The sequence below is a fragment of the Tachyglossus aculeatus genome, chromosome 10 (genome assembly GCF_015852505.1).
Source record: "Tachyglossus aculeatus isolate mTacAcu1 chromosome 10, mTacAcu1.pri, whole genome shotgun sequence".
NCBI classification, from domain to species: domain Eukaryota; kingdom Metazoa; phylum Chordata; class Mammalia; order Monotremata; family Tachyglossidae; genus Tachyglossus; species Tachyglossus aculeatus.
The window spans coordinates 55,243,430-55,270,797 of NC_052075.1; the positions used below are offsets into that span (position 1 = coordinate 55,243,430).

A 27,368-nucleotide genomic window follows, 5' to 3' on the forward strand; every position below is an offset into this window, starting at 1 on the left:
CTTGCGAGATGAATTTCAGGATCCCACCCACCCCCCATCTCTTTCACACTCCTCTCTCTCTCTCTCTCTCTCTCTCACACCCCCCCCCCCCCCCCAGACACCCATTCGAATTCTGCGCTCGTTTTGGCTCCCGCCCCCCCCGGTTCTCTCTCCCTCCGTCCCAGCCGCCCCCCGCCTCCCCGAGGCCGCCCCCCAGCCCCCGGCCCGCGCGCCCCCCGGCTCCTCCGCAGCACACGCAGTCCAAGCTCCGGTGAGAGCCCCGCGGGAGGTTTGACCAGTTTTTACTTTGGTGATCTGGGCGGGGCCGGCTGGTCCTTGCCGTTGCGGCGCGGAGCTCCCTGAGGTAAAGGCCGGTGGCCGAACTGGCGCCTCTGTTCCCTGATTTTGAAGGGGGGCCCCCGGGGGGGCGCGGCCCCCCGGAAGCCGACGTACTCCTTGGCGGCCCTCCCTTCCGCCTTCTCGGCCGCCTTGTCGGCCGCCCCGTCCTCCTCGCTTTTGGCGGGGGAGGCCGTGGCGCTGGGCCGGGGCTCGCGGGGCGGCGGCGCCGGGGGCTCTTTCGGGGGTTTCTGGCACACTTCGGCGTAGCTCAGCTTGCGGGGTTCCTGCGGGGAGAGGGGGTGCCGGTGCCCGGGACGGGGGGCGGGGGGAAGCTCCATCACGGCAGTGCCCGGGGCAGGGACGGAGGACGGGGCAGCTGGGAAGGGGGCGGTGAGGGGGTGCCCACCCCCGGCTCCCGTTACCTGGAGAGTCACGGCCGGGGCCACGTGGGAGTTGTTGGCGGGGGGAGTGGCGCTCGTCCGGGGCGGCTTGGGGGCACCGGGGGATCCCGCCCGCGGCGGGGGCGTCTGGCTGGGAGCTTCTTTCTGAGCGGACGCCTCCGCCGGGGGATTTTCCTGCTGCGTTGTGCTAACCCACGGACCGGAGAGGCCGGCGTGAGTGGATACCGAGACCTCACGGCCCCCCATTCCCCTCGGCCCCCCACTGCCAGGCGGCGGGGGGGGGAGGTCACCCGGGGCCCCCCACGTCCGACGGGCTCGGCCTCCCCGCGTCCTCCCCCAAAACAGAGGGGCCGGGGACACCCCGCCGCCTCCCCGGGCCGTACCTTGCCACGGGCGCCTCGGTGGCCGGCGGAGGACTCGTGCTGGCGGCCGGCGGCTGGCCGCCGCCGCTGGCCGGCTCTTCCTGCACGGGGGCCGAGCAGCTGGCCGGCGCGTCTCTGTTCTCCTGTGAAGACGACGACAGGCACCGTTGCGCGCGTGCGTGCGCGGCCGGAGGGCCGGCCCCCAAATTCTTAGCCACTCTGCCCCCGGGAACTGGCCGGCGGGCGGGGTTGGCCGGAGGAGGAAGAGGAAGGGCAGACGGCTCCCGGAATAGAGCCGCCCAATCGAGAAGAGATGCCACTGGCATCACCAGCCTGATGCGGAGGTGGTTTGCGCGACACACATTTCACCCAGAAATCAGATCGACATTTCAACCAGAAATCAGATCGATCGGCCGACTGATGGACCAAGGTAGGGGGTTTGTGCAGAAGGCTGTAACACGTGAACCCTCTAGCAAGTTCCCTCTAGACCGTAAGCTCGCTGTGGGCAGGGAATGTGACTTTATTGATATACTGTCCTCTCCAAAGAGCTTAGTACAGTGCTCTGCACACAGTAAGCACTCGATAAATACAACTGGCTCCCTCGACGGCAGGTCTGCTTGGGGTTCCTCGGGGGCGGGGATCCTCCCCAGACTCTGGGCCCTCGGGTACGTAAAACACCTAGCCGGGCTCCAGCTCCAGACAAGCAGCCAATCGTGTTTTCAAAATGCCAGCTGGAGGGGCTCTTCAATCGTGTTTATTGAGCGCTTACTGTGTGCAGAGCACTGTAGTAAGCGCTTGGGAAGTACAAGTTGGCAACACATAGGGACGGTCCCTACCCAACAGTGGGCTCACAGTCTAGAAGGAGGAGACAGAGAACAAAACAAAACCGTGTTAACAAAATAAAATAAATAAACAAATAAAATAAATAGAGTAATAAATACGTACAAACATATATACATGTGCCTCTTGGCACATGAGGATGATGGCATTTATTGAGAAGCTAAGTGACTTAGTCACTTAGCGGAGCCGGGATTTGAACCCGTGACCTCCGACTCCAAAGCCCGGGCTCTTCCCACTGAGCCACTCTGCTTCTGCGCCACGCGTGCGACAGAGACACCGAGGCCTCACCAGCTGGAGGGGCTCTTCGATCGTATTTATTGAGCGCTTCCTGTGTGCAGAGCACTGTACTAAGCGCTTGGGAAGTACAAGTTGGCAACACATAGGGACGGTCCCTACCCAACAGTGGGCTCACAGTCTAGAAGGAGGAGATGGAGAACAAAACAAACCGTGTTAACAAAGTAAAATAAATATGCAAATAAAAGAGTAATAGATACGTAGAAATATATATACATGTGCCTCTTGGCACATGAGGATGATGGCATTTATTGAGAAGCTAAGTGACTTAGCTTAGTCACTTAGCGGAGCCGGGATTTGAACCCGTGACCTCCTACTCCAAAGCCCGGGCTCTTAATAATAATAATAATAATTGGCATTTGTTAAGCGCTTACTATGTGCAAAGCACTGTTCTAAGCGCTGGGGAGGATACAGGGTGATCAGGTTGTCCCACATGGGGCTCACAGTCGTAATCCCCATTTTACAGATGAGGTAACTGAGGCCCAGAGAAGTTAAGTGACTTGCCCAAGATCACACAGCAGACGTGGCGGAGTCGGGATTCCAACCCATGACCTCTGACCCCAAAGCCCGTACTCTTTCCACTGAGCCACGCTGCTTCTGTGCCACGCGTGCGACAGAGACACCGAGGCCTCACCAGCCGGAGGGGCTCTTCGATCGTATTTATTGAGCGCTTCCTGTGTGCAGAGCACTGTACTAAGCGCTTGGGAAGTACAAGTTGGCAACACATAGGGACGGTCCCTACCCAACAGTGGGCTCACAGTCTAGAAGGGGGAGACGGAGAACAAAACAAACCGTGTTAACAAAGTAAAATAAATATGCAAATAAAAGAGTAATAGATACGTAGAAATATATATACATGTGCCTCTTGGCACATGAGGATGATGGCATTTATTGAGAACCTAAGTGACTTAGCTTAGTCACTTAGCGGAGCCGGGATTTGAACCCGTGACCTCCTACTCCAAAGCCCGGGCTCTTAATAATAATAATAATAACTGGCATTTGTTAAGCGCTTACTATGTGCAAAGCACTGTTCTAAGCGCTGGGGAGGATACAGGGTGATCAGGTTGTCCCACATGGGGCTCACAGTCGTAATCCCCATTTTACAGATGAGGGAACTGAGGCCCAGAGAAGTTAAGTAACTCGCCCAAGATCACACAGCAGACGTGGCGGAGTCGGGATTCGAACCCATGACCTCTGACCCCAAAGCCCGTACTCTTTCCACTGAGCCACGCTGCTTCTGCGCCACGCGTGCGACAGAGACACCGAGGCCTCACCAGCCGGAGGGGCTCTTCGATCGTATTTATTGAGCGCTTCCTGTGTGCAGAGCACTGTACTAAGCGCTTGGGAAGTACAAGTTGGCAACACATAGGGACGGTCCCTACCCAACAGTGGGCTCACAGTCTAGAAGGGGGAGACGGAGAACAAAACAAACCGTGTTAACAAAGTAAAATAAATATGCAAATAAAATAGAGTAATAGCCCCCGTTACCTTCTCTTTGCAGACGCCCCGGACGACGTCAGACATCCGGCTCTCCAGGACGGGCTCCCCTTGGGTTCTCGCTGAACTGCCGGGCAACGGGGGGAAGTTGGACGCCAGCAGGTCGAACTTTGGTGTGGGGGTCTTGGTTTCGGCGGAGGGGAGGGGTCGCTAAGAGAGACAGACAACGGGATCAACGACACGCCGGCCGCGGGGGGCCCCGGGCACGGCCGACTTCTCCTCTGGAGGGACCGGCCTTCTCGGGGCCTTCGACGAGTGAATCAATCAATCAATCAATCGTATTTATTCAATCGTATTCAAGGCCCTGCTGAGAGCTCACCTCCTCCAGGAGGCCTTCCCAGACTGAGCCCCTTCTTTCCTCTCCCCCTCGTCCCCCTCTCCATCCCCCCGTCTTACCTCCTTCCCTTCCCCACAGCACCTGTATATATGTATATATGGTTGTACACATTTATTACTCTATTTATTTATTTATTTATTTATTTATTTTGCTTGTACATTTCTATCCTACTTATTTTATTTTGTTGGTATGTTTGGTTCTGTTCTCTGTCTCCCCCTTTTAGACTGTGAGCCCACTGTTGGGTAGGGACTGTCTCTATGTGATGCCAATTTGTACTTCCCAAGCGCTTAGTACAGTGCTCTGCACATAGTAAGCGCTCAATAAATACGATTGATTGATTGATTGATTGATTGAGCGCTTACTGTGTGCAGAGCACTGGACTAGGCGCTTGGGAAGTACAAACTGGCAACATATAGAGACGGTCCCTACCCACCGGTGGGCTCACAGTCTAGAAGGGGGAGACAGAAAACAAAACCAGATTAGCAAAATAAAATAAATAGAATAGATATGTACAAGCAAAATAAATAGAGTAATAAATATGTACAAACGTCATTCATTCAGGCTGTCCTCCTGGAGAAGCAGCGTGGCTCAGTGGAAAGAGCCCGGGCTTCGGGGTCGGAGGTCATGGGTTCGAAACTCGGCTCCGCCAGCTGTCAGCTGTGTGACTTTGGGCAAGTCCCTTCTCTGGGCCTCAGTTTCCTCACTGTGTGCAGAGCACTGGACTAAGCAGAGTGGCTCAGTGGAAGTAGCCCGGGCTTTGGAATCGGAGGTCATGGGTTCAAATCCCGGCTCCGCCAGTTGTCAGCTGTGTGACTTTGGGCAAGTCACTTCACTTCTCTGGGCCTCAGTTCCCTCCCTTGAAAACGGCTTTATCTCTTACTCGCCGTGGGCAGGGAACGTTTCTGCTAATTCTGTTGCAGTGTAATAATAATAATTACGGTATTTCTTAATAATAATAATAATGATGATGGCATTTGTTAAGCGCTTACTATGTGCAGAGCACTGTTCTAAGCGCTGGGGGGGGATACAAGGTGATCAAGTTGACCCACGTGGGGCTCACAGTCTTAATCCCCATTTGACAGATGAGATAACTGAGGCTCAGAGAAGTTAAGTGACTTGCTCAAGGTCACACAGCAGACATGTGGCGGAGCCGGGATTCGAAGCCATGACCTCTGACTCCAAAGCCCGGGCTCTTTCCATTGAGCCACGCTGCTTCTCTAAGCGCCTACTGTGTCGGGCACTGTACTAAGCGCCGGGATGGATGCAAGCTCATCGGGTTGGACACAGTCCCCGTTCCACCTGGGAATCTCAGTCTTCACCCCCATTTTACAGAAGAGGTAACTGGGGCCCAAAGAAGTGAAACAACTTGCCCGACGTTGGCAAGACAGTGAGCCCCACGTGGGACAACCTGATCCCGTTGTATCCCCCCCAGCGCTTAGAACAGTGCTTTGCACATAGTAAGCGCTCAATACGAATGAATGAATGAAAAGGGGCAGAGCCAGGATTAGCGCCCACGACTTTCTCACTCCCAGGCCCGTGCTCTATCCATTCATTCATTCAATCGCATTTATTGAGCGCTTACTGTGTGCAGAGCACTGTACTAAGCCCTTGGGAAGTAGAAGTTGGCAACATATAGAGACAGCCCCTACCCAACATTCATTCATTCAATCGTATTTATTGAGCGCTTACTGTGTGCAAAGCACTGTACTAAGTGCTTGGGAAGTACAAATTGGCAACATATAGAGACAGTCCCTACCCAACATTCATTCATTCATGCATTCAATTGTATTTACTGAGCGCTTACTGTGTGGAAAGCACTGTACTAAGCCCTTGGGAAGTACAAGTCGGCAACATATAGAGACGGTCCCTACCCAACATTCATTCATTCATGCATTCAATCATATTTACTGAGCACTTACCGTGTGCAGAGCACTGGACTAAGCGCTTGGGAAGTACAAGTCGGCAACATATAGAGACAGTCCCTACCCAACAGCGGGCTCACAGTCTTCATGCTGCTTCCCAAGCGCTTAGTACAGTGCTCTGCACGAAATAAGTGCTCAGTAAATGTCACCGATCGATCACTGTGGATATCGCATGTGGAAGGCAGTCCGGGAACGTTCCCGGCACCTCTCCGCTCTGATTTCCACCCTGCTCATTCATTCATTCACTCACTCCACTGTATTTACTTAGCGCTGACTGTGGGCAGAGCACTGTACTAAGCGCTTGGGAAGTCCCGCCCGGCCAAGCCATTGAAGAGGTCTCTGGTTATATGTTGCCAACTTGTACTTCCCAGGCGCTTAGTCCAGTGCTCCGCACACAGTAAGCGCTCAATAAATACTCTTCTAGACTGTGAGCCCACTCTTCTAGACTGTGAGCCCACTGCTGGGTAGGGACCGGCTCTAGATGTTGCCAACTTGGACTTCCCAAGCGCTTAGTCCAGTGCTCTGCACACAGTAAGCGCTCAATAAATACTCTTCTAGACTGTGAGCCCACTGTTGGGTAGGGACCGGCTCTATATGTTGCCAACTTGCACTTCCCAAGCGCTTAGTACAGTGCTCTGCACACAGTAAGCGCTCCATAAATACTCTTCTAGACTGTGAGCCCACTCTTCTAGACTCTGAGCCCACTGTTGGGTAGGGACCGGCTCTAGATGTTGCCAACTTGGACTTCCCAAGCGCTTAGTCCAGTGCTCCGCACACAGTAAGCGCTCAATAAATACTCTTCTAGACTGTGAGCCCACTCTTCTAGACTGTGAGCCCACTGTTGGGTAGGGACCGGCTCTAGATGTTGCCAACTTGGACTTCCCAAGCGCTTAGTCCAGTGCTCCGCACACAGTAAGCGCTCAATAAATACTCTTCTAGACTGTGAGCCCACTCTTCTAGACTGTGAGCCCACTGTTGGGTAGGGACCGGCTCTATATGTTGCCAACTTGGACTTCCCAGGCGCTTAGTACAGTGCTCTGCACACAGTAAGTGCTCAATAAATAGTCTTCTAGACTGTGAGTCCACTCTTCTAGACTGTGAGCCCACTGTTGGGTAGGGACCGGCTCTAGATGTTGCCAACTTGGACTTCCCAAGCGCTTAGTCCAGTGCTCCACACACAGTAAGCGCTCAATAAATACTCTTCTAGACTGTGAGCCCACTCTTCTAGACTGTGAGCCCACTGTTGGGTAGGGACCGGCTCTATATGTTGCCAACTTGGGCTTCCCAAGCGCTTAGTCCAGTGCTCTGCACACAGTAAGCGCTCAATAAATACGATTGAATGAATGAATGAATGAACAAGCTGTGCGTGGCGCCCCCTGGGGGGCAGCCCTGTATTTGCACCATCTCGCAGGGCCCAAAGATGGACCGCGAGGGACGAAAAACATTTCCCGGCACTTTGGCCCTTCTTCGTCCCTCTGGGTGCCAAGGAAAGGAAACTTACTGCCATCCTGTCATCTTCTCTTCGTCTCCGGCCTCTGAAGACATTTCTCCTGGTGGATGAAAATGGGGGAGAGGGGTGGAAGAGAAGGAAGACCCAGCGATCATTAATTGTGCTTAACTATGTGCCGACCGCGGTACTAAACGCTGGGGAGGAGACAGGTAATCGGGTCCCACATGGGGCTCCCAGTTTAATGGGGAGGGAGAACGGGTGCTGAATCCCCATTTTACAGATGAGGGAACCGAGGCCCAGAGAAGTGAAGTGACTTGCCCCGGGTCACACAACCTGACGGTTTAATGGGAGAGGGGCTTCCGGGCATAAGCTAGGGATCGAAGGGAGGAGGGGTGCTTGGTATTATTTTCTAGACTGTGAGCCTGTAGTTGGGTAGGGACCGTCTCTATACGTTGCCGACTTGTACTTCCCAGGCGCTTAGGACAGTGCTCTGCACATAGTAAGCGCTTAATAAATATGATTGAATGAATATTTGTTAAGCGCTCACTAGATACCCAGCAGTGTACCACACACTAGGGCAGATTCAAGAAAATCAGGTGGGACACTCACTCTTCCCCAGTCTAATTTAGGAGGGAGAAGAGATACTGACTCCCCATTTCACAGGTGAAGGAACTGAGGCACAGGGAAGCAAAGGTCACACAGCGGAGGGGCAGCGGGGGCCAGGATCACAACCCGGATTCTTTGACTTCCGGGCCAGGCGTCATTCCACGAGGCCACGCTGCTGCCCTAACTCCTGGTTTTCTGGCTGGGAAGGTGGGAAGGGCCAGAGAGGATTTGGGGCCGTTTCCTCGCCGCCGGGTTCTCGCGGTGGGGGGCCTAGGCAGTGGGGAAATGGGGAGAAACAGGTACCTTCCCTGGCAGGGGGAAGGACCAGTCCACCCCAGCGCTTAGAACAGTGTCTGGCACGACGTAATAATAATAATAATAATAATAACAATAATAATAGTGGCATTTATTAAGCGCTTACTCTGCTCTAAGGGCTGGGGAGGTTCCAAGGTGATCAGGTTGTCCCACGGGGGGCTCACAGTCTTCATCCCCATTTTCCAGATGAGGGAACTGAGGCCCAGAGAAGTGAAGTGACTTGCCCAAAGTCACACAGCTGACAAGTGGCGGAGCCGGGATTTGAACCCACGACCTCCGACTCCAAAGCCCGGGCTCTTTCCACTGAGCCACGCTGCTGCTCAAGTAAGCGCCTAACCAATGCCATAAAACCTCCCCGCAAAAAACCTAGGTCTCTGGGGGCCAAGGGGTGAGTCCAAAACTGAGGATGATCCATCACTTATCAAAAGGTGCTCCAGGGCCAGATCTGCAGGTCCATACCAGGACATGCCAACTTGCACTTCCCAAGCGCTTAGTACAGTGCTCTGCACATGGTAAGTGCTCAATAAATACGACTGAATGAATGAATGGTGATCGAATGAATGAATGGCGTGCCTGGCAAATAGGAAGCGCTAACAAACACCATTGATATCACTAGGACAGCCCCTTCGCAAAGGGAAGCGGGGGGGAAAGCGAGGCAGAGGCCAACAAAAACAGCTTTTAACCACAGGCCGAGCGGCCTGCCGGGGAAGAGGGGCCCTAACTGGGTAGGGGCCCCCTCAGGAGGCGTTGGCCGGACGCTCGACCGCCAAGGATCGTGTCTTCGAGCAGGGATGCCCGGTGTCTAGGACGCCCACCCATCTGCCGCCGGTGGATGCGGTGTGATAGCATCCTGACTCTCCCCAGACTGTGAGCCCACTGTTGGGTAGGGACCGTCTCTATATGTTGCCAATTTGTACTTCCCAAGCGCTTAGGACAGTGCTCTGCACACAGTAAGCGCTCAATAAATACGATTGATGATGATGATGACAGCAGAGAGGACGGCCGGGAGGGGGAAGAGAACCCACGTGGCCCAGAGGATAGAGCCCGGGCCGGGCCTCTGATCCCGGCTCTGTCACTTGTCTGCTGTGTGACCCTGGGCGAGTCACTGCACCTCTCTGGGCCTCAGTTTCGTCCCCTGGAAAATGGAGGCGAAGACTGTGAGCCCCCACGTGGGACAGGGGCTGTGCCCGGGCTTCGGAGTCAGAGGTCGTGGGTTCAAATCCCAGCTCCGCCAACTGTCAGCTGTGTGACTTTGGGCAAGTCACTTCACTGCTCTGGGCCTCAGTTACCTCATCTGGAAAATGGGGATGAAGACTGTGAGCCCCCCGTGGGCCAACCTGGTCACCTTGTACCCTCCCCAGCAGCTTAGAACAGTGCTTTGCACATAGTAAGCGCTTAATAAATGCCATTATTACTATTATTATTATAACTTGCTTGTATCCACTCCAGCACTTACTACAGGGCTGGATACGTAGTAAGCACTTAGAATACCACAGTTATTATATAATAATTATTATTATTCTCAATCATTCCCCCTGAGTCCTAGCCACAAGAGCACAATGGGGCAGGGGAAAGAAGCAGAATGGAGTAGTGGATAGAGTCTGAGCCTGGGAATCGTGGGTTTTAATCTCAGCTCCGCCACTTGTCTTTGGCATGGCCTTGCGCAGGTCGCTTCTCTGTGCCTCAGTTTCCTCATCCGTAATGGGGACTAAGACTGTGAGCCCTAGGCGGGGCAGGGACTGTGTCCGACCCGACCTGCTTTTACCCACCCCGGAATTTAGTACGGTGCCTGACGCGTAGTAAGCGCTTCACAGATACCATCATCTTCGTGATTATTATCCAATCGCCAGACCTTGAACAGAGGGTAGGCCTGGAATGGCCACCCCACACCGAGCCCAGCGCTTAGCAGAGTAACCAGTGAATCGTGGCTCGGCGGAAAGAGCCCGGGCTCTGGAGTCAGAGGTCATGGGTTCAGATCCCGGCTCCGCCAACTGTCAGCTGGGTGACTTTGGGCAAGTCACTTCACTTGTCTGGGGCTCAGTTCCCTCATCTGGAAAATGGGGATGAAGACTGTGAGCCCCCCGTGGGACAACCTGATCACCTTGGAACCTCCCCAGCCCTTAGAACAGTGCTTTGCATGTAGAAAGCGCTTAATAAATGCCATCATTATTATAATTATTATTATTATTATTGATACGGGGGGATGAATGAATGAACAGGCTTCCCCACAACCTTCAATAATAATAATAATAATAATAATAATAATAATAATAATAATAATGGCATTTATTAAGCGCTAACTATGTGCAAAGCACAAATCCTCACTATCCAAAGTAACGGGAAGGAGAGGAGTAAGACAAGAGTCCAGGGATGCTGAGAGAGGGGCCTTACAGTCTGGGGGAGGGTGGCTTACAGTGTAGACGGGGTACCCCATGGGCACTTGACCCCCAGAGGTAAAGACCCCAAAATGATACTGGGGGGGCCCAGCCCGTCGGCGAGCCCCGGAAACTTCCCCCCCACCGCCCCCCGCCGTGCATCCTCACCTTCCCCGGCCAATCCCGTAGTCCCCGTTCTGCTCCGGCGGGGAGGCGGGGGTCTCCTTCAGGGGGTAGGTCGACTCCTGGGGCCCAGGGAGCGGATGGGCGTGCCGCTCCGGCGGGAAGTTCCTCGACCCGGTTCTGTTCAACTGTGCGTCCCCCAGCGACACGGAGCCGACCGCGCCGGGGCCGTCCGCCGGCTGTTCCGAGCTACTGGCTGGCCGGAAGTGAGGCTTCACGCTACGACACGGACGGTCACGGGCTCCGTGAGCTCGGAGCGGGGTGGTTGGCGGGGGACCGGGACCCTCCTCCAGCCCCCGCTGCCATCCCGCCCGGTGCTGTGTCAAAGGCCCCCCCTTTCCCGTGTCCCAACTTGGAACCATGTTAACCCCAGGCCCCAGGGCTGGCGATGTGCCACAGACGGTGATGGGAGAGGGGCCGTCTCTTCACCCCAGCCGTGAAGATCCGTATCTCCGGACACGCTTTCCCAGTGAGCCCGCTCCGAGCTCCCGGCTCCCGTCACGGGACCTGCGGGGCTCCCTCCTTCCCTGCCCGCTTCTTATTCAGGATTCCCAAAGCCCCGGTGGGTCCCTAAAAGGCTGGAAGCAGACTTCCCTGCTCCGACGGTTCGTACTGGTGGGGGAAATGGGTGCCACCTACAATCTAAGCTGTCCTAATCCCCAGGGATTGCTTGGGGGGCTTCCAGAATTATGAGAATTCTCAATCAATCAATCGTATTTATTGAGCGCTTACTGTGTGCAGAGCACTGTACTAAGCGCTTGGGAAGTACAAGCTGGCAACGTATAGAGACAGTCCCCTCCGCTTCGTTCAGCAGAAAAGCATGAGGGGTAGTGGGAGTCCGGACACTCATCACCGGTGCTTCCCAAAGTCAGGATCCCACCGGGATCTGGGGATCCACTGCCAATAGCGTCCTGGAAAGGGCCTGCGAAAGGCAGTCCTGCACAGAGCCAAAGGCCCGGGCATGTCCGAAAGCCTCCGTGGGCTTGCTGGGATGTGGGCAAGCAGCCCCGTATCTGGGCTTTGGGCCCAAGCCGGGACCGGGTCCCTTCACCATCACGTGGCTCAGTGGCAAGAGCACAGGCTTTTGGAGTCAGAGGTCATGGGTTCAAATCCTGGCTCTGCCAATTGTCAGTTGTGTGACTTTGGGCAAGTCACTTCGCTTCTCTGGACCTCATCTGTCAAATGGGGATTGAAACTGTGAGCCCACCGTGGGACAGCCTGATCACCTTGTAACCTCCCCAGTGCTTAGAACAGTGCTTTGCACATAGTAAGCGCTTAATAAATGCCGTTATTATTATTATCTGCCCCAGTGGGGGGACTAGGATGCCCCAGGGGTGAGTTTTAGCCAACAGCCCTCAGATCTCATAATCTTTCCGTCACTGAGAAGGACGCACACATTCTCAGTCCAGGCAGGAGCAGAGGAATAGGAAAAAACAAAAAAACAAAACATGCACACACTGTTTCTCGCTCTCAAACACACACACACGGAAAGAGAGTGCTAGAAAGACTGAAAGAAAGAGAAAGGAGGACAAAGGGAGGCGGAGAGTGACAGAAGAGGAAAGACGCCCGGACTTTCGAATGCTGGCCCTGTTCTCTCAAAGCGCGATATTCAATCATCATCGGGCCAAAGCGGCAGCGCCATTCCTGAGGGGAAAGCCTTATCCCGGTGACAGGCCATTTCCGGGAGGCTGCTTCTTGGAAAATGCTACGCCGAGCAACTCAACACCCCAACTTCAAAACGTGGAAAGACAGCTCCCGCTGCCCGAGAAGCAGCGTGGCCTAGTGGATAGAGCCCAGGCAAGGGAGCCAGAAGGGCCTGGGTTCTAATCCCGGCTCCCACCACGCCTGCTGGGTGACCTTGGGCCAGTCCCTTCACTTCTCCGTGCCTCAGTCCACTCATCTGCAAAATGGGGATTAACAGTGTGAGCCCCATGTGAGAGGGACTGCGCCCAACCTGATTAACTTGTGTCTGCCCCAGTGCTTAGATCAGTGCTTGACACGTAGGAAGGGCTTAACAACCACAATTATTACGGTTACAGTTACTGGAAAGGGCACGGCAGGGGAAGAAGACCCTCGGACTCTGCAGGGCGGCAAATGCCTCAAGCTACGTTCCTGAACGGCCACTCCCCAGGCCTGCGGGTCAAGCGACCACGGTGACCAGGAATTCCGTCTTGGGATTCTAGGCTTATGACAGCCCATGGAAAAGCTGACCCTCTGGCCAAGGCCGGCGGCCCCCCATGCGGTGCTCGGGGAGCCCGGTCGCGGCCGTTGCCCGCTGTGGCTTCTCCTCCGGACCGAGGGGCCTCGGGGCCTGGCAGAGATGGAGTGGGGCGAGCACTTTTAGACTGCGAGCCCACTGTTGGGTAGGGACTGTCTCTATGGGTTGCCAATCTGTACTTCCCAAGCGCTTAGTACAGTGCTCTGCACATAGTAAGCGCTCAATAAATACGATTGATGATGATGACTGGGAGCTCTTGTGACTTTCATGGGAGTCCCCGGCCCAGCTGGGTTTCCCGGTCCCGCCCGGAGGTGCCCAGTTGGGCCAAACCTGCCGAGGGGCGAGCGTCACCGATCCAAACCCACATGGGCAACTCTCCAAAACCACACAGCACCAACACCCAGGGGCTGGTTGGACTGTCGGCCCCCGATTCACTCTTTCCCCGCCCGCCAGTTCTGGTCTCCTCACGCAACTCCTCCTCTTCCGAAACCAACGGGCCGGAGTGCCCGCAGCACTGAGATGCCGGCTCCCGGTTCTCCCGCCACCTGCTTCTTCGTTCCCACCTGAACTCCCTTCCCTCCGCACCGGCCAGGAGTGCACTTCGACGCCCCGGGCCCGGGACTTACCGGTTTCTATGGAATGGTCGACCTATACTCAAAGCAGCAGCATTGGTTTTGTAAGATCCTGGTGAATTAAAGCCATTCATAAATCCACCATTGGGGAAGGGGGCCTAGGAGAAAAGGCGGATCGGGGAAAGTTGTGAAAACCGACAGGTCGGGCTGTATTTGTTATGGTACCCGCAGGGGACTCACCAGATAGGGGAGCCAGGGGCAGAGCAGCTACAGTTGTCTTATTGCTGGTGGCAGAGGTGCCAAGGGGGTGCTGCTTCTCCGCTGGCTCCCGATCCCACCCGGTCCCCTCCTGCCCCGGCCGGATCTGGGTGATCCCGCTTTTTACTCAGTGAAGGTAGTGGATCGAAAATGGAAGACTCGAAACCCACTCGCCCTTCTAATCCTGGCTGTGCCGCGGCCTCTTTCTCCCACCGACCCACCCAAGGTCGCCAAGAGAGGACGAAAGACCCTTCCATGAGCCCCCGCCAACCTCAAGGTCCGACCTCGGTCCTGTGAGGCTCTGGGATGGCCAGATGACCCACTGGGACCGTGACAAGAGCCAACACCCCCGCCACCCGCGGCTGGGCCGGACCGCGCCCCTTACCAGTGGTGTTTCGAAGTACGGTGCGGGGTTCGGGGACCAGGCCTGAGGCACGAGGCTGTAGATGGAGAACTGCTGATGGGGGCTGTAGACGGGCTGCATAAAGAGCGGGGAGGCAAACGGGGCTGGCGTCTGGACCGGCTGAGGATACACGCTGGAGTCCATGACTCGGTACCCATTCTTCGCGAAGAACGTGTTGATGGCTTTTATCCTGGCCTGGTGTGGCGGGGGGAGAGAAAGAGAGAAAAAAGAGAAAGAGAGCGAGAGAGAGAAAGAGAATGTTCGCACTCCCGCTGGGAGGGAGGTGGAGATGGCAATGTGAAGCGGCATTCAACAGGGGGTAACCAGACAAAATTGCGGGTAGTGAGGGAAGCTGGCTGGACCCCATGGGGCCCAGGCGGTGGTGACACAGAGATAGGACAGCCTTAGCAGCCTCTTCCACAGTGTCACACATCATCCTTCATCGGCTTCAAGGCTGTCCATCCCCTCGCCCCCTCCTCCCTCTCCTCCCTTCTGTCCTTCTCCAGCCCAGCCGGCAACCTCCACTCCTCTGCCGCTAATCTCCTCCCCGTGCCTCGCTCTCGCCTGTCCCACCGTCGACCCCCGGCCCACGTCATCCCCCTGGCCTGGAATGGTCTCCCTCCGCACATCCGCCAAGTTAGTTCTCTTCCTCCCTTCAAGGCCCTACTGAGAGCTCACCTCCTCCAGGAGGCCTTCCCAGACTGAGCCCCCTCCTCCCTCTCCCCCATCCCCCCGCCTTACCTCCTTCCCTTCCCTACAGCACCTGTATATATGTATATATGTTTGTACGCATTTATTATTCTATTTATTTTACTTGTACATATCTATTCTATTTTATTTTGTTAATATGTTTTGTTTTGTTCTCTGTCTCCCCCTTATAGACTGTGAGTCCACTGTTGGGTAGGGACCGTCTCTATATGGTGCCAACTTGTACTTCCCAAGCGCTTAGTGCAGTGCTCTGCACACAGTAAGTGCTCAATAAATATGATTGATTGATTGATTGATTGATCCTCCGAACCCAACACTGACCGAGACAGGTGCCCCGATGCCACCTCTTCACCGGAAGGCGCTCCCCGTCCCACTCCTTCCTTCCTCCCGGGAGCCCGCTTCCGGCCTCTGGGGCTTCTCTGACTCTGCACCGATAGGCCCCCCGCCACCCACCCACCCTGGTCCGACTAGCCGAGGAGCAGTGGGGAGACCTGGGTTCTAATCTTGGCTTTCTTGTGGGAACAAGTCCCTTCATTGCTCTGGGCTACCTCATCTGTAAAATAGGGATTCAATACCTGCTTCTCTCTTCCCTGCCCACCACAGATTCTAAGCCCCATGAGGGACAGGCACTGAATCTGACAGCGCTCAACAATTAGCAAGCAGTGTGGCCTAGGGGATAGAGCACAGGCCTGGGACCTGGGTTTTCCGCCTTGTATCTACTGTGCAACCTTGGACAGATCACTTCTCTGGGCCTCAGTTACCTCCCCCGGAAAATGGGGATTAAGATTGTGAATCCCAGGTGGGACGGGGAAGCGTCCAACCTGACGACCTTGTATCTACCCCGGCGCTTAGAATGACGCTTGACACAGAGTAAACACCTAAATACCACTGCTAGAGTAAGCGCTTAACGAATAACATGATGATCGTTATTACGGCTGAGATCGTCTAGATAAAATCGGAATGGAAGACCGCTCCCAAGTTTCCCGCCTGGGACCCGTCAGGGAGGGACAGGTGGGTGACATGGCAGGATAACCACGAACGTGGGGAGGGTGCGGGGGTCTTGAGCAGCAGGTCCGACACTAATAATAACAATAATGATGGCATTTATTAAGCGCTTACTATGTGCAAAGCACTGTTCTAAGCGCTGGGGGGATACAAGGTGATCAGGTTGTCCCGCGTGGGGCTCCCCATTTTACAGATGAGGTAACAGGCTTCGAGAAGTGAAGTGACTTGCCCAAGGTCACACAGCAGACATGTGGCGGAGCCGGGATTCGAACCCATGACCTCCGACTCCAAAGCCCGTGCTCTTTCCACTGAGCAACGCTGCTTCACTAGCCCCTCACTGGCATGGGGCCAGCGGAGGCCGTGTCCAAAATGGCTGCGTCGCTTCACACCGGCCCCGTCCTCTACTTACCATGATCGGCCTGCCCTGAAAAGTCTTCACTTCTTCCCTCAAGTATCTGAAAGCCTGGAAAGGGAGGGCGGGGAGAAGGAATGATGCTTCCATTAGCACGATGGAGGTTGGAAGAGGATAGGAACGGGGTGGGATGACTCCGGGGCTAGCCTGGGGGGAGGCGGGGCTGAAATGCAGCTTGTGTAGATGGAGAAGCTTGGATAGACAGAGAAGTGCGCTCTCAGCCCTTTTAGACTGTAAGCCCACTGTTGGGTAGGGACTGTCTCTATATGTTGCCAACTTGTACTTCCCAAGCGCTTAGTACAGTGCTCTGCACACAGTAAGCGCTCAATAAATACGATTGATGATGATGATGATGATGAGTATGGGAGCCGGGTGAGGAGCGCCCAAGTCACTGGGGGCCCAGCGGAGAGGAGACCTCCCATACATCCGCCCGCCAGCCGCCCCCGGCTCCCGTGGGATGCGGCTGGCCACCGCTACAGCCCCGATGCTGCCCTACACGGTGACACCCCAGAGCGATCGTCGGGGAGACGGGATGGGACGGGAAAATGGGGCCGGGGATCCCGGACACCAGGCCGGAGGGCCTCCTCACCTGCTGGGCGTCTGTGTCCGACTGGAATGTGATGTACCAGCTGTTATTGTGGGCGAACTCGCAGCTTATCACCTTGGGACAGTTTTCACTTTGGAACAGCGCCTTGACCTCCTGGGACACGCAAGAAGGGTGGTTGGTGGCGGTGGGGGACCGTCTCCAGGCCCCGGCGGATGTCTGGCCTTCTGGACCCAAGCTTCATACTGAGTGATGCCGCCTCCCATTTCCAGGGTAGGCAGACACGGTCTAGATTCCCTCCCGCCCCTTCCAACTGGGCTTCCCTAAAACCAGACTGGGGAACAGCCGGTGAAGGACACACTGAGGAAGAACTCCCCAAGGAGACTGGGATGGGTGCCACTATGCTGACTGACCAGATCTCCCGGGGAGACAGCTAAACTTTGCATCGATCTACCTCCCTACTTAGTACAGTGTCCAGCACCTAGTAAGCACTTAACAAATACCCTATTTATTAGGTCGGGGGCCGGGACCAATTTTCCATTGGTCCCTTCCCACACCCAAGAGATGCCTTCCCGTCCTCGCCCGGGCTCTCCCTCCCGACCTGTGCCGGGGAACCCAAGATGGGGGACCTCCCCGATGCCTCGGGGCCCTGAGCTTCGCCCGACCCAGAGGCGCAGCAGCGGGGCCAAAGTCCGCGGGCCGCACAGGGTGAGAGGGCGCAGCGAGTGACGAGGTAGCCTTTGAACCGGCCTGTGGAGACCAAGCCAGAGGCCCTGGCGCCCGGCCCGCCCGCGGAGGCTCACTCCCCAGAAACCGGTGGCCGTACGGCCCGGGATCCCACCTGCCGTGGAGCCCGGGCCCGGATGGTGTCGCCGGGCGAGGGCTCCTCTGCAAGGATGCTGATGGTGCCCTGGCCGGGAGGCAGAGTACTCAACGCCAGTTCCCTCTTCTCCTAGGACAGGGGCCGCTGTGCCACTGGGTGTTGCATGGTGCTTGTTGCCTGGCCCTGCGGTCACCCCTCAATTCATTTCTAGCTGGCAAATCAGGGCACTACCTTAAACTGTGGAGCCGACTGGGGTGGGTGGGAGGGGGGCCTAGTGCGTGTGAGGTAACAAAGGGAAACAACACTGCACCCGAGTCGCTTGGAAATTCAGCCCAGCTCACGCTACCGGAGTGTCCAGGCGGGTCAAACCCTTCCGGGCCGGTGACCCACACGGAATCTCCTCAGCTCCCAACCTCCCCTCCCTCCGCCCAACCCCGACCGAGGTCGCCCGGGAACCCCGCGCTTCCCTGTCGGTCCTTGAGCGGATGACGTCACCGACCTCACCCCCCCGGCCTGGGTCGGCGGCTCACCTCAATGGGTGTGATCTCGGGGATCTCCCGGAGGATGATGATACAGCGCTTGTGGTTCGGCCTCACTTTCTCACCCTTCTCGTCCACCTGGACCATGGGGGAGGCTGAAACGTGGAGACGGAATGGGGATTTAGAAGGCAGCGAGGGGAGGGACGGAACCAACGGTGCGTTATTCATAACGACTGAGGTATTTGCTAAGCGCTTACCATGTCACCAGCCCAGTACTAGGTCCTGGGGGTGAATACATCATCATCATCATAATAATAATAATAATAATGGCATTTATTAAGTGCTTACTATGTGCAAAGCACTGTTCTAAGCGCTGGGGAGGTTACAAGGTGATCGGGTTGTCCCTCGGGGGGCTCACAATCTTAATCCCCATTTTACAGATGAGGTCACTGAGGCACAGAGAAGTTAAGTGACTTGCCTAAAGTCACACAGCTGACAATTGGCAGAGCCGGCATTCGAACCCATGAACTCAGACTCCGGGCTCTTTCCACTGAGCTACGCTGCTTCCCCACAACATCATCAGGTCCCACACGGTGCTCAGTGTCCAAAGCAGGAGGGAGAGCGGGGACTGAATTCCCCTTTTGTAAATGAGACAGCTGAGGCTTATAGAAGTGAAGCGACTTACCCAAGGTCACATTAGGGGGGTGTAAATAATAACAATAATGGTATTTTTCTTAGCGCTTACTATGTGTCAAGCACTGTTCTAAGCGCCGGGATGGAGGTAAGCTAATCAGGCTGGACACAGTCCCTACCCCATATGGGGCTCAGAGTCTTCATCCCCATTAAGGGGACTAAGATAACAGGCAGAGAAATGAAGTGACTTGGCCAAGGTCACACAGAAGACACGCAGGGGGGCTGCGATTCGAACCCAGGTCCTCTGACTCCCAGGCTTGAGCTCTTTCTGCTAGGCCAGGCTGCTTCTCAAGAGTCGAAGGGGCCCGAGACCTAAGCAATGGCTCCCTGGGGGAAACCTCGTCTCCGTCCGGAAAGACAGCTCAAGGGCAAATCCTCCACGCTCCTGTACATATGTCCTCATATACTGATCTTTTCATTCCATCATTTGTCCAGCTGATTCCTGTTTGTACCGCTTCCTGCTTTACACGGGTGCTCTTCTTTTTTATGGTATTTGTTCGGCACTCACTATGTGCCAGGCACAGTACTAAGTGCCGGGGGAGATAGATATAAACTAATCTGGGGCTTCACTGCTTTAACCCCCATTTTACAGACGAAGAAACTGAGGCCCAGAGAAGTGAAGTGACACGCCTAACGTCACAGGGCAGACAAGTGAAATGGTTTTTTCCTGCCTCTGGTTTCCTTGCTGGCTTGCGGCTCTGGGCTCCAGCCGTCACGGAGGAGCTCTGAATTCCAGAGGAATGAGCAGCTTTCCCCTCCTCTACACGGGCTGCAGAAAACCAAGTGGATTTCCAGGCAGAGCTGGGGGGTGGGAGGATGGGGGTGTGTGTGTGCAAGGCCCTACTGAGAGCTCACCTCCTCCAGGAGGCCTTCCCAGACTGAGCCCCTTCCTTCCTCTCCCCCTCGTCCCCCTCTCCATCCCCCCATCTTACCTCCTTCCCTTCCTCACAGCACCTGTATATATGTTTGTACATACTTATTACTCTATTTATTTATTTATTTTACTTGCACATATCTATTCTACTTATTTTATTTTGTTAGTATATTTGGTTTTGTTCTCTCTCTCCCCCTTTTAGACTGTGAGCCCACTGCTGGGTAGGGACTGTCTCTATGTGTTGCCAACTTGTACTTCCCAAGCGCTTAGTACAGTGCTCTGCACACAGTAAGCGCTCAATATATACGATTGATGATGATGATGATGTGCACACGTGTATGTTTGTGTTGCGTGCATGTGCAGGATCTTTCAAGGCCTAAACAGAGAACCTGGTCATTAGTACTACGACTGAGAGCCCACCTCCTCCAGGAGGCCTTCCCAGACTGAGCCCCCTTTTTCCTCTCCTCCTCCCCATCCCCCCCCGCCCTACCTCCTTCCCCTCCCCACAGCACCTGTATAGACGTTTGCACAGATTTATTACTCTATTTTACTAGTACATATTTACTATTCTATTTATTTTGTTAATGATGTGCATCTAGCTTTATTTCTATTTATTCTGATGACTTGACACCTGCCCGCATGTTTTGTTTTATTGTTTGTCTCCCCCTTCTAGACTGTGAACCCGTTGTTGGGTAGGGACCATCTCTGTATGTTGTCAACTTGTACTTCCCAAGGGCTTAGCACAGTGCTCTGCACACAGTAAGCGCTCAATAAATACGACTGAATGAATGAATGAATGAATGAAGTCGCACAGCCGGGATTAGCCCTTCTGATTCCCGGACCCAGGTTCTATCCACTAGGCCACAAGTTTTCTTCCGGATTTCGCTATCAACATGCCTATCTACCGGCCAGGCCTCTAATTTATTTTAATGTCTGTCTCCCGCTGTAAACTTTTTGTAGGCAGGGATCATGTAAACCACGTCTACTGTATGTACATTCCCCAAGCGCTTAGTGCAGTGGGTAAGCGCTCAATATGTACCACTGGTTGCTGGCAAACTCTCTGAGGAGGGGGAATTTGCAGCACCCTACTGCTAGACGCTCCCAGGCTCTTAGTACAGAGCCACGTCCTCAGGAGGCACGGAATGGATTTTTTTCCCAGCGATTAGTACAGTGCCCTGTGCAAAGTAAGCTCTTAATCTCTATTACGCCTTGAAACTTCACCAGGCCGGCCAGGGCTCCACGGGGCTCGCCTCCATTTCAGGGTTGATGGCACTGGGCGCCCATGTTTCTGAGGGTGCCATAAAGTCCAACGCAACAGCCCTTCCATCCTCCTCAATCAGTCGCATTTATTGAGCACTTTGCTGTGTGCAAGGCACAATTAATTGTATTTATTATGTTTTATGGTTCAATCGTTCAGTCGTATTTATTGAGCGCTTACAGCGTGCACGGCACTGTTCAGCACTTAAAACGGTGCTTGGCACATAGTAAGCTCTTAACAAACACCAATTACTATAATAATAATGGCATTTATTAAGCGCCTACTATGTGCAAAACACTGTTCTAAGCGCTGGGGAGGTTACAAGCTGATCAGGTTGTCCCACGGGGGGCTCACAGTCTTAATCCCTATTTTACAGACGAGGTAACTGAGGCACAGAGAAGTGAAGTGAGTTGCCCAAAGTCACACAGCTGGCAGTTGGCGGAGCCGGGATTTGAACCCCTGACCTCTGACTAGAAAGCCCGTGCTCTTTCCACTGAGCCACGCTGCCTCCCTAATTACTAAGCGCTTGGGGGAGTATAATACAACATCTAACAGACACATTCCCTATCCACAGCGAGCTTACAGTCCCATGTCAACCCCAGAGGCGGTGGCACACAATAAGGGCTTCACCGATACCTCAATTGTTATCATTATCCTTCTTATTTCCAGTCTCTCCTCTCCACCTCACCACCACCCCGGTTCTCACGATCATCAGGCTTCTAGAACTTCCTAGACCGAATGGCCGGAGCATCGGCCTGGGAGACGGAAGGACCCAGGTTCACTTGCCTGCTGTGTGACCTCGGCCAAGTCACTTCACTTCTCTGGGTCTCGGGTACCACATCCGTAAAACGGGGATTAAAGACTGTGAGCCCCATGTGGGCAGGGAATGTCACTTGCTTGTAACCACCCCAGGACTTAGAACATACCTGACCCATACTAAGTGCTTAACAAATAATAATAATAATAAATTGTATTATTGGACGATCGTCAAATCCAGAGCAGACCTTTGGCCTAAATCCTCTCATCCATTCATTCAATCGTATTTATTGAGCGCTTATATATGTTTGTACATATTTATTACTCTATTTATTTATTTATTTTACTTGTACATATCTATTCTATTTATTTTATTTTGTGAGTACGTTTGGTTTTGTTCTCTGTCTTCCCCTTTTAGACTGTGAGCCCACTGTTGGGTAGGGACTGGCTCTATATGTTGCCAACTTGGACTTCCCAAGCGCTTAGTCCAGTGCTCTGCACACAGTAAGCACTCAATAAATACGATTGACGATGATGATGACGATGGGTTGTTTCTGAAATGTCCAGTCTGAGCGTGGAAAAGCAGAGCCCCTTGGGGCGATGAAAACATATTTATGGATGCGAGAGAGGGAGTGGCTGAAGTAAACTGCTTCTTAAATGGGGTTGGGGGGCTGTCAAAGCTCCCCAAGGCAGGTACCGTCGTGGGAAATTGCTCCTCTCCCGCCCCGACGGATGGGCTGGATTAAAGCAGAAGGGCAAAGGTCTCTGTCAGGGGGCACAATCCCGGCCCACCCCTCCGCTCCCCCGCAGAAAGAGCCCCCCGAGCATCCGACTGAACCCGAACCCGGTCCCTCCCGTTTCATGATGGCAAAAAATCAAGGCCCCCGGCACCTTGTGGCATCAGGCACGCTCAGATTCCTGGAACCCTGCTATCGGTGCCATGGAAGGGCTGGCTCCTGAATACATATCTATTCTATTTATTTTATTACACATCTATTCTATTTATTTTATTTTGTTATTTATTTATTTATTTTACTTGTACATGTCTATTCTATTTATTTTATTTTGTTAGTATGTTTGGTTTTGTTCTCTGTCTCCCCCTTTTAGACTGTGAGCCCACTGTTGGGTAGGGACTGTCTCTATAGATTGCCAATTTGTACTTCCCAAGCGCTTAGTACAGTGCTCTGCACATAGTAAGCGCTCAATAAATACGATTGATGATGATGATGATGAGGTTAGTATGTTTGGTTTTGTTCTCTGTCTCCCCCCTTTAAGACTGTGAGCCCACTGTTGGGTTGGGACTGTCTCTATAGGTTGCCAATTTGTACTTCCCAAGTGCTTAGTACAGTGCTCTGCACATAGTAAGCGCTCAATAAATACAATTGATGATGATGATGATGAGGTTAGTATGTTTGGTTTTGTTCTCTGTCTCCCCCCTTTTAGACTGTGAGCCCACTGTTGGGCAGGGACTGTCTCTATAGGTTGCCAATTTGTACTTCCCAAGTGCTTAGTACAGTGCTCTGCACATAGTAAGCGCTCGATAAATACGACTGATGATGATGATGATGATGTTAGTATGTTTGGTTTTGTTCTCTGTCTCCCCCCTTTTAGACTGTGAGCCCGCTGTTGGGTAGGGACCGTCTCTATATGTTGCCAATGTGTACTTCCCAAGTGCTTAGTACAGTGCTCTGCACATAGTAAGCGCTCGATAAATACGATTGATGATGATCATGATGATGTTAGTATGTTTGGTTTTGTTCTCTGTCTCCCCCCTTTTAGACTGTGAGCCCGCTGTTGGGTAGGGACCGTCTCTATATGTTGCCAACTTGTACTTCCCACGCGCTTAGTCCAGTGCTCTGCACACAGTAAGCACTCAATAAATACGACTGATTGATTGATTGATTGATTGAAACCCGAAACGCCACTCACGTACATTTCAGCACTTCGAGAATGAGGTCCAGGTCGGTGGTCAGCTTCTTGATCTCCTCCATGTTGGCCACGGTCCAGATGGGGACAAACTGATCGCTGTCCATCTGAGAGATCAGGTACAGGTCTTTCGAGAGATTTTCTCTGAACGGGATGGAGAGAAGGCAGGATGAGCGAGGCGCCAGCCTCCAATGGGGGAGCCCCATTCCCCACTCCAGAATCACAACCTGGGCCGCGCTCCCTGTGGGGAATTTTCAGCTCTTGGAAAGCGCTGGGAAAGAACTGGACCCCTGGGAATTTCCCAACCACAGCTGCTGAGGCGGCCAGGGAGCAGTAAAAATTTGGGGGGGTGGCCCACGGACCGGTAAAGCCCCCCAAACACAGTGCTTCAAATCCTCACCTCACCCACTACAAAAAGGACCCGCTCCAACCATCACAAATACAAATGCAGAGAAGCAGCATGGCCTGGTGGCTAGAGCCGGGGCATCAAAAGACCTGGGTTCTAATCCCGACTCCTCCACTTAATAACAATGGCATTTAAGCGCTTACTATGTGCAAAGCACTGTTCTAGGCGCTGTCTGCTGTGTGACTCTGGGCAAGCCGTTTCACTTCTCCAGGCCTCAGTTCCCTCATTTCTAAAATAAGACCATGAGCCTTCTGTGGGGAAGGGACTGTGTAAAATCTGATCATCATCATCATCAATCGTATTTATTGAGCGCTTACTGTGTGCAGAGCACTGTACTAAGCGCTTGGGAAGTACAAACTGGCAACATATCGAGACAGTCTCTACCCAACAGTGGGCTCACAGTCTAAGTAGATACTAAGTATCTACCCCACTGCTTAGTATGGTGCCTGGCACATAGTAAGCGCTTAAATACCACACACCAAAAAGTAAAAAACCACATAACAAAGGGCAGAAGATGTCGTGGCTCAGTGGAAAGAGCACGAGCTTTGGAGTCAGAGGTCAAGGGTTCAAATCCCGGCTCCGCCACTTGTCAGCTGTGTGACTTTGGGCAAGTCACTTCACTTCTTCTCAGTTACCCCATCTGTAAAATGGGGATTAAGACTGTGAGCCCCTTGGGACAACCTGATCACCTTGTAACCTCCTCAGCGCTTAGAACAGTGCTTTGCACATAGTAAGCGCTTAATAAATGCCATTATTATTTTATTTTTTTTATAATAAAAAATACCCACCCAATCGCCATAACCCAGCTGGGCCGCCAGCGTGAGCCAAGTTCGAATCCGCAGGACGGCATGACTCTCATACTTTGGGCCACCCTGACCACCATTCTTGAGGTGTTCCTCCCGTTTCAGAAGACCCCCTAGGAGAGGACCCCTCAGGGGTCCCCTCCGGCCCCCACCCCGTCTACACAGTCCAGAATGGACTGAGTGCGCGAGTCAGACTTGGGGGTCCTCCCTCCTTGGCCACTGAATGAAATCCAGGTGCTGTTTCTGGTTTAAGTGTGTCGGGGGGCCGGGGGGATTCATTCACTCGTTCAACCGTACTTATTGAGCGCTTACTGTGTGCAGAGCACTGTACTAAGCGCTTGGGAAGTACAAGTTGGCAACGCATAGAGACGGTCCCTACCCAACAGCGGGTTCACAGTCTAGAAGGGGGAGATAGACGACAAAAAACATATTAACAAAATAAAATAAATGGAGTAAATATGTACAAGTAAAATAGAGTAGCAAATATGTACAAACATATATACATAGGTGCTGTGGGGAGAGGAAGGAGGTAAGGCGGGGCAGATGGGGGGGAGGGGGAGGGGAAGGAGGAGGCTCAAACTGGGAATGTATATATATTTGTACATATTTATTACTCTAGTTATTTATTTTATTTGTACATATTTATTCTATTCATTTTGTTAATATGTTTTGTTTTGTTCTCTGTCTCCCCCTTCCAGACTGTGAGCTCACAGTTGGGTAGGGACCGTCTCTATATGTTGCCAACTTGTACTTCGCAAGTGCTTAGTACAGTGCTCTGCACACAGTAAGCGCTCAATAAATATGATTGAATGAACGAATGAATGAATGGGAAGCCCTCCTGGAGAAGGTGAGCTCTCAGTAGGGCTTTGAAGGGAGCTTGGCGGATGTGCGGAGGGAGGGCGTTCTGGGCCAGGGAGAGGACGTGGGCCGACGGCGGGACGGGCGAGAACGAGGCACAGTGAGGAGGTTAGCGGCCGAGGAGCGGAGGGTGCGGGCTGGGCTGTAAAAGGGACTGGGTCAGTACCGTGAAAAACAGAATTCGAGCTGCTTCTTCAGGCATTCTTTCAGGTCTTCTGTAGAAACCACAGGATTGCCTTCACCTGGAGAGCCAAGGTCAAGAAAGAGTCGGTGAAGTGACCAGTTGTCGACACCATTTGTGGAAACCTAATGCTAGCAAGTGCAGAAAGCCCCTGGCTTCCTGCCAAGCGGTCCCGTGACTTTCCACCCGCCGAGAGAGAGGCGCTTCTTCCACTGGAAAATGCCGGCCATTCGCCCCTTCCCCGCAGCTGCGGCCCGTCCCGATGCTTTGCGGGGCTTTCAGTTCTTTCGAGGCTCCCAGCGGTCATGCCAGTTGGTTGCCCACCACACCCTCTAAAAGGACACTCGGGTGAAGAGTTAAAACACCCCTCAAGGAAAGAGTTGGCCGTCTGGGCAAAAGGGTGCTGGTCCACCCAACGCCAACCCGGACTAAGGCGGGGCTGGGGTGTCACCCACTCTGAAGCGACAGCGTGTGGCCGTGGTTGCCCCTGCTCCGTCTGAGGCCGCGGGGGACCCCGGCCCCAACCCGGGGGTCCCCCTGCGATCCCCTCACAGGGACCCACATTGCACCTTGCCAGCATCTGGACCGTTTGTGGGGCTGGGGCAGGTGAGGCTGTTTGGGACGCGGAGTGGGGAGCCTGTAGGCTCCCTTCAAGGCCCTACTGAGGACTCACCTCCTCCAGGAGGCCTTCCCAGACTGAGCCCTTTCCTTCCTCTCCTCCTCTCCATCCCCCCCATCTTACCTCCTTCCCTTCCCCACAGCACCTGTATATATGTATGTACATATTTATTACTCTATTTACTTGTACATATCTATTCTATTTATTTTATTTTGTTAGTATGCTTGGTTTTGTTCTCCGTCTCCCCCTTTTAGACTGTGAGCCCACTGTTGGGTAGGGACTGGCTCTATATGTTGCCAACTTGTACTTCCCAAGCGCTTACTACAGTGCTCTGCACACAGTAGGCGCTCAATAAATACGATTGATTGATTGATTGATTGCAGGCCACTCCGAGAGCCAGAGTGGATCGACGCTCTGTTGCTCTTTCTGTCTCTTGCTTTTGTGTGCTTGAATGGCTCACTCTCCGTTCCGTGTTCCTTGTGTGCCCCACTTCCCCATGAAAGGCCAGGAAGCCCGCCAGAAGGAGCGCCCCAATACTGCGCCCAGCAGGCACCCCATAAATCCCCCCGAGAGCACGACCAAACAATCTGGCGTCCGTGTTTCAGAAACGGCCCCGGCTCCTCCATTCCAAATTGGCCAATGGGGGCCCCTTTCACCTCAGCCTCTATCTAG

General features: G+C 53.8%; 1 protein-coding gene across 1 annotated transcript in view; it reads right to left on the reverse strand.

Moving 5' to 3' along the window:
• Window positions 1-203: 203 nt before the first annotated feature.
• LARP4 (La ribonucleoprotein 4) overlaps window positions 204-27,368 on the reverse strand; it is a 59,400-nt gene continuing 32,235 nt past the window's right edge. The window contains exons 4-16 of the mRNA XM_038752952.1: window positions 26,063-26,138; window positions 23,837-23,973; window positions 18,374-18,477; window positions 17,066-17,176; window positions 16,474-16,527; window positions 14,334-14,546; window positions 13,745-13,848; window positions 10,886-11,119; window positions 7,473-7,521; window positions 3,704-3,862; window positions 1,103-1,224; window positions 741-906; window positions 204-602 (exon numbers count right to left, since the gene is read on the reverse strand). Coding sequence (XP_038608880.1) covers window positions 282-602; window positions 741-906; window positions 1,103-1,224; window positions 3,704-3,862; window positions 7,473-7,521; window positions 10,886-11,119; window positions 13,745-13,848; window positions 14,334-14,546; window positions 16,474-16,527; window positions 17,066-17,176; window positions 18,374-18,477; window positions 23,837-23,973; window positions 26,063-26,138 — 1,850 coding nt within the window. The 3' untranslated portion in view covers window positions 204-281. The remainder of the gene's footprint in view (window positions 603-740; window positions 907-1,102; window positions 1,225-3,703; window positions 3,863-7,472; window positions 7,522-10,885; window positions 11,120-13,744; window positions 13,849-14,333; window positions 14,547-16,473; window positions 16,528-17,065; window positions 17,177-18,373; window positions 18,478-23,836; window positions 23,974-26,062; window positions 26,139-27,368) is intronic.